The 17,232-nt window shown below is 38.5% G+C and overlaps 1 protein-coding gene across 2 annotated transcripts; it reads left to right on the forward strand.

Annotated features, from left to right (window-relative positions):
* Positions 1-9: 9 nt before the first annotated feature.
* PROSER1 (proline and serine rich 1) lies at positions 10-15,691 on the forward strand. Of its 2 annotated transcripts, XM_053456331.1 has the most exons (15): positions 10-180; positions 2,015-2,357; positions 3,423-3,488; positions 3,690-3,758; positions 3,964-4,058; positions 5,342-5,435; positions 6,347-6,457; positions 6,718-6,801; positions 7,215-7,293; positions 10,837-10,980; positions 11,971-12,048; positions 12,127-12,171; positions 12,355-13,951; positions 14,666-14,792; positions 15,412-15,691. In XM_053456331.1, the coding sequence occupies exons 2-15, from the start codon at positions 2,313-2,315 to the stop codon at positions 15,532-15,534; spliced, it is 2,757 nt and encodes a 918-aa protein (XP_053312306.1). In that variant the 5' UTR covers positions 10-180; positions 2,015-2,312; the 3' UTR covers positions 15,535-15,691. The 2 variants fall into 2 exon arrangements, with proteins under 2 accessions (XP_053312306.1, XP_053312307.1); XM_053456332.1 differs by lacking the exon at positions 10,837-10,980.
* Positions 15,692-17,232: the final 1,541 nt, after the last annotated feature.

Genomic DNA, 17,232 nt, shown 5'->3' on the forward strand with positions numbered 1-17,232 from the left:
GATCTTCAATGTGTGTCCCGCTTCGGATACATTGTGACACCGTCGGGATAATGTTCGTAAATCGTCCGTGCGTATCGTAAATAAAAGTTCCTATAGAGTGGCCCTGCAGGACACGTGTGGGGCTCCTATGGCTATTTTGTGAGACAATATAATGTGTTTTCTGCATGCAGGGGACAGGTGGTAAGTATAGCCCACTGTGTACGTCCTTTAGGTCATTGTGTGTTTATTTAATAAGTACTTATTCATATGCCGCTCATTTGGTGGGAAGCCCCTTTTTCAGCAATCACCTCGATTCTCATTTATTGTTATGTTCTCTGCCCTCTCTGGTGGCTGCGCAGGACGCAGTGAGTATAACTGGTGAGACTTCCATTTTGGGAGGGAATGTTCCTCGTTGGGGATTAAATCCCCTTCCCTGATGTCTTCCAAGAAATGAATGTGTTTGGAAAATATACATGAAGCGTATGACTTAAAGGTCACAACAAGCTGTATATAAGCGACAGACCATCCTCTGTAAATAAAATCATTTAAGTGGGAGATGCGATAGCAACATTTAAATACATTATTCAATGTGACAAAAGTACAAGAGGGAAGAATGTCTTAAAGGAGGAGAAATGCTAGAACAGGAGGTCATAATCTGAAACTAGAGGGTCAGAGACTTACATGTAATGTGAGGAAGCTTTAATTTACTGAGAGTGGGAAAGTGGATCAGCCTCCCATCAGAAGTGGTAGAGGCTAATACAGGGAGGGAATTTATTTTTAAACTTTATTTTCTTTAAAGCACATGAGAGATGGCCATACAGTACAGTGCGTGGTACAAGAAGTATCCTGAAAAGTTAGTGACCGGGACTGGATGCAGAGCTCTCCTGCTCTTTATAGGATAAGCGGGTGAGACGTAGGTGTATGGGAAGTGGACACAAATTCGGCCCCCCCCATCCTGACCTGGATTTAGGTGTATTTTACAGGGCCAGCTCAGCCCTTCTGGCAACTGCAAGAGCTCTTGAGTTTGCCTATTATTATGGGGTTGATTCACCAACGAAAGAGTTTGCTGGATAGTTATGATTTCGCGGGCCTCCACTGAAAGTTTGCTTGAGTGTTGTGGTTATCTGTCCGTTATGAAAGGCCAACAGGGGCAGGTTTCTCCGGCATAAAGGGTTAAGTTGGCCCTCCATAATTCAACTTTGAAGAAATGTCATCGATTTAACTATTTTTACTATTATACCTGGGCAGAATCTCAATTGGGTCATGTATAGTGCAGTCAAGAAGTTGAACCTGCCACCCTCCTGCTAACTCTCCATTAAGTGAGTGGATCCAGATGTGTAGTGATATGATGGTTTACATACTCAACACTCTTGCTAACTAGTGAATAGACCTTGTTGGCTATTTGATTGTTGAAAGTTATGCTCTGTTATTTATTCTGTTCCCAGAGGCTGTCTGATGTTGGAGTACTGCATGGGACTTTATTATTGTTATTATTATTATTAATAAATTGATATAGGGCCTCATAGTTTTATATCATGAATGGCAGCCAGCGGTTACATGGATTTTCCATTATTTAGTTTGTCTAATACACTACTCCGCACTTTATCCATCCTTTGCATATTAACACAGTATACAAGTAGCACTACATTACTAGTAGATTTTAGAAGAATGGGGGTTAACATAAAAAACCAGGTCACAGCACAACACTGAAAGGGCTTTTACTTTAAATGTAAGCTAGTTTTCTTATTATGTATCTAATGCGGTCACCAAAATCTACAACCTGCTTTTATTTGTTGCATTCTGATGGATATAGTATGGGATTCCTTAATTGCCCAAACTGCCTTTATCTGAGAACTACTAAATCATTATTAAGCTACATAGACTGCAAATGACAATAGTTGCTGAACAGCTTTTTTTTTTAATGGAGAATTTTCACATTCAAACTTTAACTATTTAAACTGGGTTGTGTTTGTAGCGTTTCTTTGTGTGTTAGCTGTTTACAAAATAAAAGCGTTGTTCTCAAACTTTCTTCCAGATCAAACCTCCAGTCTTTTCGATACGCAAAGGTGCATCTCGGGAGCGGTTTCAGCTCATGTTCCTTCAAATGAAAATGGACTCCAGCTACAGCCCGTATCGCGTGTGGTCGTGAATTCTGCAGTTTGAATTTGCCAACTGGAGTTTGCACCCTACTTTTAGAGATCCAGAATGAATTATCGGAGGTGTTCTTAATTATCACAGCGGACGTTCGGAGATCTGTGGATCACTTTTGGATCTCTCTGACCTGCGGTGTAAGAGACGGCTATTGTTTGCTTAAGCAGAGTTGTGACCCAGCCATGGACAAGAAGTCATTTGAAGTGGTGCTAGATGAAGTGAGAAAGGTAATAACAATAATAATAAGCATTATAATAATAAAAATATTTAATAAAGTTGGGAATAAAAGGTTCACAAACCAATCACTTGGTTCTCTTACAGCTTTTTCTTCTTTACTAAACCTCACATGTTCTTTTTTTAAGGTTGTAGAGTTAAAACCAGATCCAATATTGTGTGTGTGTGTTGTAGCACCACCTTGTCTTCAAGTGTATTAAAAGCCAACTTCCAGCCCCCTGCTATTGTGATGGATGTAACTAAACACAAACCAAAAAGCTGAGTCTCCTCTCTAGGCAGGAATCTGAAGGAACGTTTAGTGTACCTGACATCCCACTATAGAAGAATGCAGATAGAATTACCCAGTGACTACTTCAATATGCATGCTTACAATACACAAATAGACAAATAAATAAAGTAATTTCCTGATCTAGAAGTATCAGTCCTGCTGCAGCAGATGCCCTCCGCCTCCGCCATACTCCATTGGGTGTTTGAGATAGAACATGAGTGACAGGAACGTGCTTCTGTGGAACTTCTCACAAGTGCCTGAAAACACCATTGCAAGCATTTAGTTGTGTTTGGCATAGAGCTGGGGTTGTGGCAAGGGTGTGTATTTGCAAAATGGACAACACAAACATTTAAAGCGTCCACTCGGCTCTCATATTCAATAAAGTGTATAAGGTGGCTGCAGTGCCCCTTACTTTTTTCACTTGCTCCGATAACTGCAAGACATACGGTAGGAATTGAGATGTGGATAAAAGCACAATTATAAGTAGACTATACCTTTTATGTGGGGTCAAACATTTAGTTCTGGAAGGCAGGAATCTCTTTTTGAATAGCCAGTCTCTATAAATGGTAACATTTAGGTTGGGATGGTCTTGGATGGTTTTTTTTTTCCATACAGAATTAGCTGCACAAATAGGAGAGGATCGTGGGTAGGTGAGTATTTACATGCAACATTGAAATAAGTTACAGCGTTACTATTCGTTCAATAGTAAATTCCCCTTTATCTTTAATTAATACTGTATGTATGTTTATCTGTTGAGTTGGATCATCTACAATCTCTTTGCATTTTGCAGGCTGTTCTCACGGATTACAAAGTGAAAGCCTTGGAATATTCACATGGATATTTTTCCAGTGAACAGGTAATTACCGAGTACAGAAAACAACTGAGCATGGCTGTTTCTTGTGTAGTGACCCCCTAATAAAGACAATGTAACAAATTTTCACTAAAAAATTTCACTAAATCAGATTGTGGAAACAAAGTTCTAATACTTGGATAAACCAGATGAGTACCGACCTTGTTTTCAGTCTTTTCCTGACATTTTCCAACCGTTCTCTTTTAGGTTGTGGAATTATTGAGGTACTTTTCATGGGCAGAACCCCAGCTTAAAGCCGTGAAAGCTTTGCAGCATGTGAGTATTCCCTCGAGTTACTCTTCCGTCTGGTTTCTAATCTCACTTAGATGAGCTTTTGAAAACTGATGGATCCTTGCTTAGTATATTGAGACACGACAGCAGAATTTTTGAAACCGTGGGAATATACGTGGGAATATATTTTGTAATATTACTATGCCTCGGTATAATGCATTGTTTTGTGGTATACTATTCTTTTTTTCAGAAAATGGTTGCTATTCCTGCAACTAAAGTTGTGAATATATTGAACTGTTTTACGTTTAGTAAAGACAGATTAAGTGCACTGGAGCTACTGGCTGTGTAAGTATATATATATATATATATATATATTTTTTTTTAAATCTGCAATTTCATTCCACTACAGATATAATTTTAAAGTATATAATCCAGCGCTGCTGAAATCTGAGCCTCACAGACCAGCGATTCTGCGTATCTGTAATAGTGGTAACAGGGGGCCTATGGAATGAAAGTGATTTTATGCCTCAAGAGTAAAACAAATACCTACAAATAAACAGTACAATAAATAATTGTGAGACTGTGCAAGAAAACACCAAATTCCCGAAAACACTGCATGTATAAATAATGAACACTTGCACTCTGTAAAACTGAGGATAATTTGTTCTGTAAACTAGGAGCATCAGGACCTTCTTGACAACATCAAGAATACTTTAATGCAGTAGTATAATCCAATAAAAAATGGTATAAGCAGCAACAAATGGGGTAAATCTGTGGGAGCTGATGATGGTAACTTTCCAGCTGAAGTTTGAGTGAAAAAAAGTGTGTGTGTGTGTGGGGAGATACACAGAATAAAAAATAATTGTTGTGCAAGAAAACACACTTGTTGTGCAAGACGATGAAACGAATTGTAAGAGACTAATGTAGCAGCAACAAATAGAGTTTGAGCATCCAGCCCTGAGGAAGTCTGACGATGAAACGAATTGAGATGTCCAAAAATTGGGATACCACTGATGTAAACGCCACCCCATGAAATGGTTTATTTGTCAAGCCTTGGTTTACAAGGTGTGTGTGTTCCTTTTTTTGTCATTGTTAAATGACATTTTTTACTCTGTATGTTTTTTGATTTTTTTAAATCAACTATCATTAGTGGAACAATGACAATAAACAGGCTGCTAATTGCAATGTTTATCGCAATTAGACTAATCTGGTTTAGCAACAAGATCCCTATGGGAATGCTTGTTTGCATCCTTAAGCATTTCAAAGGTGCTTAGGTAATTTTCCCAAGAGACGGGACATTTGTAATGTCTGCCAACTTACCGGTTACGTTTGGGAGCTCTTTTAGTTTAAATTGCTTTTATGTGTAAAAATGTTACTGGTTGTAACTTTTGTCTTAAATCATTGCACTTTTTTCTTTCTTTATTGCTTACATTGACCCATTCTATGCATGTTCTGGGCAGCTGCGGGCCTTGATACACTTCAGCAAAATGAGACCTTCATTACCCTGCATAGTGTATTCACTTTGGCTCATCAGGAGTCAACACAGAAGCTTGTAATAAAAATAACTGATTCTTTTGTGAGAATGAGAGAACGATCATGACCTTGTTTCTGTCTTAACTTTTTTGTAGGAATATTCATGATGCTTCAAATTATCGACCAATTGAAGATCTTTTTAGAATAAACCTAACTGAGAAAAAACGCTGCCGACGAATCCTGGAACAGGTGAATATTAACCCATCGAATCAATTGGTACTTAAACCTGGTTAAAGGATTGTAGGTTATGTTGGTTTCAAAGATTTAAATGTGCTGTAATCAGTTTACTTCCTCTAAAGCTAGTTTAAGATTTTCTATTTTTCAGTCCTGGTTATATTAAAGTTGTGCAGTTCTCTTACATTGACTTTGTCCACCAGCAGCCATTCTGTTTATCGTCTTTTTCTGCAATCCACCATAACACTTCTGTCTGCCACCACTCTTTTCTTCCATTATTCTCCAAGCGTCCTTGGATAGCTAGTTATTGCTTCTAGTTATCAAAATGTAAACTTAAATGTAAAACTTACAACACCCTGATGAGAAGATCCACTAGACTGTAGAATTAGTCACTCGTGTGTGTGTGTGTGTGTGTATATATATATATATATATATATATATATATATATATATATATATATATATAATATATATACCAGTTGATTCCATAGAATTATTACAATGGGGAAAGTGACAAATAATAAAATTAATATTGGCAGTAACAAAGGCTCATTAGACATATTTGTACAGAAGGAGAAGCGGACCCTGCTCTTGCGAGTTTAGTCTATTCGGAGGTTAAGGGTGAAGGAGACAAGTTGAGGGGCTGGAGGATGATCGCATTGTAGTGAGGATCATATGGAGTCCTCAAAGGCTGGGAGAACTAAATGCAAAATTTGTTTCAGAATGGCTATTAAGATAGATTAGTCGTAGAGAACTAGAAGAGGGCCCTGCGGTTGTGAGTTTACAATCTGTTACGTGGTTGAGGGGAAATTTATGATATGGATTGGCCCCAGAGTATGTCTGGAGTATAATCCATACAGTCTGAGTCGCCTACCTAACTAATTTGCTTCTAAGTGACTTTTAAATGTTTTTGTTTTCTCTTATAGGCGGCAAAGATTGGCTGCAAGGCCCCGAATGCTATGATTTCTTCATGCGGAATGATACCAGGCAACCCTTATCCCAAGGGGAAACCTAGTCGCATTAATGGAATCTTCCCAGTAAGAGCCTTTTATTATATTTTTATATGATTTATTTAACGAGGGTTATGTATAAAAAGTGATTCTGGTGCAAAGTCTGAGACGTAGTCTCCTCACCAAAGTAGACAATGGAATGGTTCAGTCATAATCAGGGGCCGTGGTGTTGGAGACACTTCTAAAACTGTGCCGCCATCACTTTTTATACAAAATCCCCACTAAAATATCAACACACAATTACAATAACTAATTAACCACTACTCTTTTATTTTACTTTAAAACAGGGTACGTCCGTGAAAAAGGACGGTGAAGAATGTACAAGCGAAGGCAAAGGAATTGCAGCACGCATTCTTGGACCTTCAAAGCCGGTAAATAGGAACCGTAATAATTTCCTGAAAAGTTCAGCGACGCTGTGAACGGTTTAAATAGAAATGATCCATAAAATGAGAAATTGAAATATAGTATTTAAAGGGATCTGTCACTTTTCCAAATCATTTTACAGTTCTGTATATTATAAATGTATATAATGTTTAAGCAATATACTGTATGGAGAATATATAAAAAAATATATATGTGTGTGTGTTTTCAGCTTTTTCTTTGAAGTATGTATTACAGGTGTTGCCTGTTTTGTTGAACCCTCAAATAAGGAGTGAGTGTCCTTGTAATTGATATTCCCATTATTATGTTTCAGCAGTGATTTCATGTTGTATTATTTATTTATATATATATATATATTATAATTAAATTATCTTCACCCCTCACTTTATTTTTCCCCATAAAGGCTCCTTCGACGTATAATCCGCACAAGCCTGTGCCGTACCCAATACCACCGTGCCGGCCACATCCAACTATTGCACCAAGTAGGTGTCTTCTTGTTTTGTTGACTGTTAATATAAATGCAGTGTAATCCAAGTGAACTTGGGTAGGCAAGTTCTATAACAGTGATCATATTAACAGAATGAATGAATAAACGGCGGTTGCCCTGCAGCTACATAAGCCGGGGCTGCTGTTTATCCAAGCAGTGTTACCATGGTTCTATCTGCATGAGTAACACGGCCTCAAACTCTGATGCTTAGGCACTGTGTTCAATGCCTTCCTCTCCTCCTCTTGTTAAATTCTTGTTCCTCCTAAACTCTTGTACATCTTACCATAGATCTCTATAAAATGACTAAAATGCATGCCTTCTCTCTCCTTGCTGTTCAATAGGTGCCCTTGGGGCCATTGCCGTACCTTAGCTTACTCTCGCAGTGCAGCCTGTGCTCTTACTGTTCTCCTAATATGTCTCGGTTTAAATTATCATTATTAGGTCTGATAACCACCTGTTCATTTTGTGTACCATATTCTGACTGTAGGAAGCCATTGCATTACACCCACATATTCACTTTTCTCACTTTTGTGTTTGCTCTAATGATTAGTTTTACCAAAAGCCTCTGCTCTTCATCAAAATTTCACATTTAGCTGTAAATGCTCCAGGAGACATTGCTTGATTTATTTTGGAATATAAAAGACTAGTTTCCCTTTGTCTTGTTAATTATAATGACTTGCAGCTTTCGCACCTCATTACTGGGACCTTTAATTTTTTAAGAAACATTGGTAACTTTGCATGTATAATTTTATCGATTCCTCTGAACATCTCGTTATATAAGCATGTCTGAAATATTCATAGCCATGCCCTAGGAGTGTTCTTATGGTATGCCGGTATATAAACTAGGGCATACATTATTGTCATGGACACTTATTTTACAGTTTACTTTAATATATGTATATGTTGACCTTCTCCAGAGTTGTTGAAAGTGAAAGGTATTTAATTGCTGTGAAATAAGTCAGGGCCATATTCTCTTTGCCGCTTAGAGGATATCTGACCAGAGTCCAGTTGCCCTTCCGTGACCTTGGGCAGACTGGATCGGCTGCATGTTGGGCTGACTGGATGGACCGAATGGTTCTTATCTGCCAACACTTTCTATGTTAAGTGGATACAGTCCTAAAGTTTTGTATCAAACCTCGCCTCTTGGTTTGTACTGTTCAGCTGCATTCCTTATTGTACTAGTTGCATGGCTGTGTCATTGGAATCACTATATCTTTCTATATTAAGTACGTTGAGCTGAACGTTGCTTTTTTTTTTTTCTTGCTATGGTGCAATAAAGCGACTCTGTGTTTATAATCACATAATCACAAGCTGAGTTCTCCCTCGAGTATGCAGTTGGATTGTTTTCGGATGTTGGCGGGTGTCCTCAATGGAACCTGCAACTCAAAATCAAGATTGTTGGGAATCTCGTTAACTTCTGTGTCTGATTATTGAGAGTAACTCGTGGACTCGGCAGTCAGACTGTGGGACTCGTTGGGTCTGCAGTAGTTAGATAACATGCTTTATTACCGTATCAGAGTTGGCTGCGTAGAGCCTTTAGCATGCCATTAAGACATTCAGTCTGTTAAGAAAGGAGACTCGGCCAGACTGCACTCTTCTGCTGGGTTAGACAGACCTGTACAAATGTACCTGTGCAAGTTGGTTGCAATTTTAGTGTCATTACGACTTGTAGACACAGCAGCCCTCATGAGAAACGTTTGTAAACCTATGGATAACTTCACCCAATGAACAGGAAGTAAAATTATAATTTTTTTTTTTTTGCGTCACTTCTTGTAGTCCATACATTCAAAGGGCCTGACAAAATGAGAACTGACAGAATAAGACAAACCAATGCGCTTGCGCCTGTTAATGAGCAGTCTTTTAGATGTGATAATCTGCAATATGCTTTATCCACCCAACATAAACACTTTTTCATTTGAATCATTTCTAGCGGTGTTTTTTGTGAACGTTATCACATTTAAAATGGAAAATATATTTGTAGCAGACCATTCTGCTTTTCACTTCTCAAATATTGAATATTTACAAAGCTGCACACTTAGTAAATCTAATAGTATATATTGAAATAATCATAACATGTATTAGAAGCGCGTGCCTTATGTGTAGAGCATGAGGGCAGCCGTCTTACTCCTACTTTTTCTCTGGATATGTATGTGGTGGTTCCACCCCATTAAGTTACCTCTGTGCTGTTAAATTGCTGATGTTCGTTGGCTCAGGCAGCATTCACAGAATTAATTAGTAGCAGGATGCAATGAAGTGTCCTTCTGTTGGAAGGGAATTCATCCCATCAAGCTGCCAGGGTGGAAGGAGTCTTCTTTTTGTGTATTTTTGGCCCTAATATTACATATCCTTTCCCTACTTTCTTAGTTGTCATGCATACAACCTGATGCAAAGACCGAGGTTCCACTGTATGACATATTTCCAGAATCATATTTGCAGCCACCAACATGGGGCAGCTTTGTCTTCCAAGTTGGCTAGATCATTCTGTTGGTTGCCATGGAGATAACGGCAGTGTTCAAAGTTTCTGTACCAGAATTACTTTTTATAGGTAATCCTCTAATAAGGACACTAATTAGTAACCAGATCCTATTCCACAACTCCTTTGAAACAAGTTTAGGATTACAATATTGGAGAAATCAATACACAGGACAAGGTGAACACATTACATGGCTTCCTTATACATTGTAAACATTATATTTCTTCCTCCTCAACACTATGCATTTATTGCATGTTTCATAATGATGATATTCCGTTGTGCATGCTCACTCCATATCAGAGGACTGTACAAGGGTAAAAGGTTTATTCACTAAATGGAGAGTTGTGGTTTAAACTCTCGTTTCTCTTTTGATTATGAAGGGCCAACACTAGTCCGTTTCTCCATGTGTGAGCTGGCTCTGTATAAAAGAGAATTAAAAGAACAGTTTTCAAAGATCCACCAAGGAAGGATGCATGTTAAAGTACCCTGAGTACTTAAATATGCATAATTCAACAAAAACTCCATCTTCATCTCCTGCATGGCAAATGCAAAGGGGCAAAAAAACACCCTATGGATTTGGAAGAGGAACACCATAAAACTTTAGAGACCATGCAGCTATCATATGTATTAAGGCACCTATGATGGCTGGAGTGTTCCATAATTGCGTAAGGAGACCTTGAAGAAGTCTTGCCGATTTAACTATACATTAAATAGGGCCAGCCAAGCTCTCCTTGTAGCCGGAGCTCACTGGGATCGGCCCTTTATAATGTATAGCCAAGTAGCAGAAGCACAACCCTCCTGTGAACTCTCCCTTTAGTGATTAAAACTCCAAGAGGAGGGGGGACGGCATGCCCCAATCAAGTTCAAGTGGAACAAGCTCAGAGACTTTCCAAATTCTACAATGTTTTCAAAATCAATCACTGTCGGCATGAATGGATTGCGTTAGACTTTGTGTCGAGAATGATAAACCAAAATGTTGTGTCCTGTAGGTATTATTCAAGTTAGGCTACGACGAGATATGAGAATGTGTCAGGGCTCTGTTTTTCTTGCTCTTCTATTTTCTAGATTACTATGGGAAGACACTGACGGTAAAGAAGGAACAGTCACAATTAAGTACCTCTGGAGAAGGTCAAAGTGTATCTGAAGGGGGAGGGGCAACAACCCATAGTGTGAATGGTCGTGATTGGGCTAAAAGAAACGAAAATTACAGTAACTAAGTTTCTTCTCTTATTTAGTATGAAAATGTGGATGCTTTCTATGGTGTACTTGTCTATGTAGCAACACTTTATATTGTATTTGTTCCTCAATGCGTATGAGTGTTGAAGAATCTTTGCATTACTATATTCGCAATGAGAACCCTGCGTGGAACCAATGAGGATCCTCGCTTCCGCTGGCTTCATACAGCTCTGCCAGTTTGCATCATCTGCTTTGCTTCAGCGTCTGTTGCTTTCCATTTAATTCCAAGATTAATTAAACTAGCTAAGAGGATATAAGCTTGGTTTATTCTACAGCACCACTTAGTGTCAGAAGACTGGTGGGATTGGGTTTCCCACAGTGTGTGCTGTACGTTTTGCTAATTGAAAACATTTGTTGAAAATCAGACAGCCAAATGGAAGATGTCTGCAGAGTGATAAGTAGATGTGGTGGTATCTATAATAGACTATGTAAACAGCTCTACTTTTACCTTTTATGTCTTTGTCATTCGAAGGTGTAGTTAGTAAACATACCAAAGGACTCCGGCATAAGAACTGTAGATGCTTATAGGGGTAAACTGTAGTAACAGTAAAAAAAAACAAAACAAAAAAAAAAAAACCCTTGTGCCCACTCTTCCTGCTTCCACTTTTACATGGTGGCCACTACCATGTACCTCACCCATCTCCTGAAACCGTTTTGTCAATTGTAAATCAGGAAATTATTTTATTTATTTATATATATTTTATTTATTTATATTTCATGTGTCGGTGAACAGATTGTGTGTGAGGGTGTTTGTGAATATTGCTAAATATTAAGTGCATGCTGTGGGACCAATATTTCAGGCAAGCGGGGGAAGTCATAAAAGTATATGCTACCAAGGGCCATTTCAGTGGGTTGGACCATCTATTGGACAACGCCATCCTAGAGAGAGAGAGAAAATGCAGATTTGAACCTGTTATCTCCCATCCATGTCTGCTTTGTTTATATTGTGCTTTTATTCGATAGGTGCCTACAGCAATGGTAGCCTGATCCCTGGAATTCTCCCTCCACCGTATGCTGCTAATCCTGCAGGCCTAGCCTCTGGTAAGAAGAAAACCTATGTAAAGAAATTAGAGAATTTAAGAAGAATGGTATATTTTATTATTTTTTGTTCTGTACTAGGAATTGAAGATGGCTCTACCCAATCAAAATCAACACAGAACCAATGTAAGTCTTTAAGAAAGGCCTGATATTATTGTACTTTATTTTTTCTATTTGCATGCAAATTGGTAGTGAAAACTGAAAGTATACACAATTTTAGACTCGTATACTGCTTTTTTTTTTCTTTGCTGTACAAAATATTTAATATTTTTACCTTTTTTTTATGATTTTTTTTTTTTTTTCTTTCAGCAAATAAGCATGCTTCTCCACATGGGACCAATGCTCCACCAACACCTTCTGCTACACCAACTCCTGCACCAGCTCCTTCTCCTGCCAAGACTATAAACCCTCCATCTACTCCAACTTCTCTTTCTGGAATCAACATGCCTTCTCCAGTTTTTCATGGGCAAACAGGAGCTTCTGTTGCATCTCCCAAACCTTCTACGCCAACTCCTACTGTTATAAAAAGTCTTCAAATGTCTGCTGGTACACCCACAACAGTTATGAGTGCACCATCTACACCAAGCCCATCAGCGTTTCCCAGTCTTCCTCTTCATGTTCAGACACCCCAAAGGTCATCTACTCCATGTGCAAATCCAGTACTTAATGAGACACTGCCACTTCCAAGCTTACCATATTCTGCCACAACATCTACTGCCTCAGTGAGCTCTGCCAACATGATGTCCTCAATATTTGGTGGTCTTCCATTGCCCCTAAATCCTTCCTTGCAAGGCATGCAGAGTCCTACCCTGTCTGATCTTGCCAATGCTTCTGCTGGATCAATGAACTTGGGCAACCCACTGTTATCTGTACTTAAAGGATTTTTAGCGTCAAGTGATGCATCGTTACTGAATTCACCTTCAATGCCTTCTGTGTCTGCACCTGGACTATTACCATTACCTAATCTTCAAAACCCAGATTCTGCATCAGCTTTAAACAAATGTTACACCCCACCCTGCTCTACTCCCACATCTCAGAGATCATCCACTCCAGGAATGTCAATGTTTCCAAGCTCAGCTTCACCTTCCATAACCAATCCTATTTCAACATCAGGTCAATCTCTTTTGGCCGCTCCATCTCCACTGAGTTGTCTTCCTATCGCCCCTCCTTGTCACACCCCATCCTCCATATCAGAACATCATAGTTCGTCTTCTCCGGCTTCAAACATTGCTCTTTTAGTAAAAAGTGAACCATCAAGTCCGTCACCTTCTGCCTTTAAAGGTCCATCCCGTTCCGCTACTCCTTCACTTGGCTCTTTGGGGTTACCTGGTGTTCTTGGTCATGTTTTTCCACCTGGACCTGGCAGCTTGTCCAATTCCATGAATCCAGGGTTATCTGGCCTTTCTTCTATGAATGGGAACATCGGTAGCCCTAATCTGTCTTCAATATCAACAATGCCTCCTGTTTTCCCCCCATTTACTTCTCTTCCTAATGGGTCTCCATTTGCTGGTAGCCCAGTCCTTAATCCTAATGTAAGCATGCTAGCCCCCACTACAGCTTCTGCAACACCTCCTCCTACCTCAGCTGTTTTTCCTGGCCTTTCTGCTGCTGCTTCCCCTTTTCCTCTGAACTTACCTGCTGGTGTCCCCTCACTGTTTTCTGTAACACAACCACCTCTTGTCTCTTCAAATCCATCATTTCCTGGTTTCACAGTTTCTAGCACACCACCTATCAACCCTTCCCTATCTACTCTTCCGAACTTTCCTGGTCTGCAGGCTCCTTCGTCATTGGCAGGAGTGCCTCCAGTCCCACCAGCTGCCACAGCTCCCTCTCCAGCTTCAGTTCTTCCGGGATTTGCTTCTGCGTTTAGTTCCAACTTCAATTCTGCCCTGGTCGGACAAGCTGGGTTAGTATTGACATTTACAGAATTTACAATTGCTCTTAGGGCAGCACGTATTTGAATGTACATTTATTGCTAATGGCTCTAGTTATCGTACACAATAACATATTTACATTTAAGCAGATTTGAGTATCAAATACTTTTTAAATAACTAAATATTGGGCAATATTTAACCTAAAGGAATCAGTTCCAGGCTCCACCAAAGGAAAATGTGCCTGTATGATAACACCGGTTACTGTGATACAACTATATAGCACTTAATGTGAAGTTGCATTGTTACCTTCCCATGTAATCAGTTGGTCATATATTAAATATGTAAACCATTGGTCACACATTACATGGTAAGTGAGTATGGAACTTATATAGTTTTAAATAATAAATATGCTCTTAATTCTGTTCTAGTATTACTTCCATTCTTGTGTTACTGACTGGCTGTTCGGACCAACAAGCGTCCCAACAGTCATTTGTCTAGAGGCATAATGAGGTCCGTTCACACTATGAACGTGCGGTAACAGCACTCCATTACAACGCGATCTGACATAACATCTGCAAAGCACCTCCATCACTGCCATCTGTCCATACTGCATTGGACAGAATGTTGGCAGCTATGGATTGTTGCTACAAGGTCATTTGATTTTCAAAGTCCAAATTCTGAATGTTGAGCAACACACTGAAGTAATTGCACTTTAAAAATCATGATGGTTTTGTTTGTCTTCTCAGGCCGTCAGCATTTCCTCTCCTATCTCTTTCGGGTCTTCCTGGATTTCCTCAAAGTCCCTCACAGTCATTACAAGGACTCCAACAAAGTGCAGCAGCTGCTGCGGCAGCCCAGACCGCACTGTTACAGGTAATGTAAAGTGTAGCTCAGAGCCGAGCGAGACCAGTCAGTACCCGGTCTTTAGCCCATCCACTTCAGTTTACTCCTTAAGACCATGAATATCACGGCTAAAGCGATGGGTCAACAGAATTATATTTCAAAATTAGCTTACATACTGCATGTTTGTTTTTAATGTTACAACATTTTCAGTTGGGTGCAACAAATGTATTTCTTAACCCCTTAAGGACAATGGGCGGTCCCTAAACCCATTGAAAACCACGCATTTTGAGCTGTACATGTACGGGCTTTGTCATTAAGGGGTTAAATTATATGCTTCTAGTAGGAGAAGGTACAATAATTTTTTCCATTCCACTCCTTTTCGTTTTATTGTATTTTGCACAATGCTGGCTTCGCACTGTCGGTATATTTTTTATTTTTATTTTCTTAATTGCAATAAAAAAAATGACCCTGTTTTACTAATAGTATTTGTTTTTTAGTGGTTGTACCATTTCCATAAGTACTTTAATATGTATTGGTTACCAGTGGGGCACTACATACATTATAATTACATACATCAAGCGTTGTTGCCCTTATTCATGCTGCATATTAATCCTTCTGTTTTCTTGTTTTCTTCCCATCTCTGCGCCAGGCTCATTCTGCATCAGCCCTAGAGGGATTTGCGCCTCAGCCAGATGCCTTCGCTGGTTTCCCGGCAGGACCTGGTACACCGTTCCCACTTCAGCCAGGATTGCCGCAGCGTGGCTGGCAGTAAAAAGGAGATGGTTTAACCCCATGAGTGGCAGTTGACAACTTCTAAGAATTGGCGATGTAAAATAGGGCTTCCATGAAATGATCTCATGGGGTTATGTAATTCTATAAAACATAAACTGAATATAGTATAAAACCAGTAGATAATTAGAATCCAAAAACATCTAACACGTTAAGAACAAAACACTTCTCAAATAACTAACATTTTGCTTCTAATCTAATATTTTATTAGATACTTTTATACTGACCTATTTCAATAATGGTTTTATTTCATGTAAAGTAGTATTGCAGGCAACTTTTGATGAATTTACAGATTATGAATTAAGGAAGAAAACTTTGATGCAATGGGAGGCTTCACATTTATTTTAGATGCGCAGTGACGCTAAAAAATATTTCTGATTTTAAACATAATGTGTTTGAGAAAACAAGGATCTTATTGTATTTTAGACGCTTTTGGTTTTCAAGAAATAATCAACCGTATACTTTAAGGGCTGATTTAAAGGAAGATTTTCGAACGATCAATGTCAAAGTGGCGCTGAGAACCCAAGTTGTGTTACAAATTTATTGTGTGCGTTAAAATGTATGGTAAAAAGTAACATGGTTCAAACCCTTTTTTATGAATTGAGGACTGGGTTTTATTTAACCCATAAACATCTGTATTCCTGCAGATTGTACATTTGATTGGCAATAGAGTATAACCGTTGCAAGAAAAGTTGCCCTGTGCTTAAAAAAGTAAGCATTTTTTAAAACTGTTACTGTAAGGATATTTCAGGGCGAGAAGATCTGTGTGTTTAATTTAACCCTTGCATGGCTGTTACTTGAAATGGGGGGCATCTGTTCTGAAATCACAAAGCAACTTTAGCGCACCCATTGAATAACTTTTTAAGATTTAGAACACGTAGCTAACAATTTTAATCTTAAGGATGTATTTTTTTAAAAACTTTTAATCATGTGTAATTAATGCTGACATTTAGATAAGCATTTCAACCGAATCTCATAGTGTCTGGGATGTAGAAATGGCTGTATTTTACATACAATTACTAATTTTGTTTTTTTTGATAGCATATGAAATAGCGAGTTTACAGTAAAATCTCTTTAGTGTATGAAAACAAACGTTCTTACATCTATTTATAAACTGGTTTACTAATGTACTCAAGAAGGAAGAAAAAAGTTTACTACAATACAGTTTTAAATACTAAAATAAACACTGAACAGACATTTTCCTTTATTATGGTGCATGGAGGTTACAGCAGTTTTCTATGTACAATATATTCTCACGTTGTAATCTGGGATTCTGAAAAGTGTCTTAATGCTTGTATCATAAAATTGTAATGTTTGGACCAAGTAACAAATGTGAATTATTAAAAATGAAGCATTTGCATTGAAGAGCTTGGTGTCCTTTTTAATGTAATTGGTATGTTATGTATTGGTTATGTTATGGTGTGTGCTGTAAACTCTTCAACACACGATAGTTTTTGGTTGAGTTTTAGCAATATTTTTTTTTTTTTATCACTTGTAAATTTGGATTTCAGAAATTAGATTATTTTTATTTTGTTTGCTTTTAGTCCAACACCGAACTTGTGGCATTTGATTCTTATGCAGTCGTTTCTGGAAATAAAAATAGCAGTATTTGAGCTGTTAAATTCAGATATTAGTGTATAATTTTTGCAAGGTAGAATAACTACAAGAATAATTAAATAAC

This window comes from Spea bombifrons, chromosome 2, assembly GCF_027358695.1.
Source record: "Spea bombifrons isolate aSpeBom1 chromosome 2, aSpeBom1.2.pri, whole genome shotgun sequence".
Taxonomy (NCBI): domain Eukaryota; kingdom Metazoa; phylum Chordata; class Amphibia; order Anura; family Pelobatidae; genus Spea; species Spea bombifrons.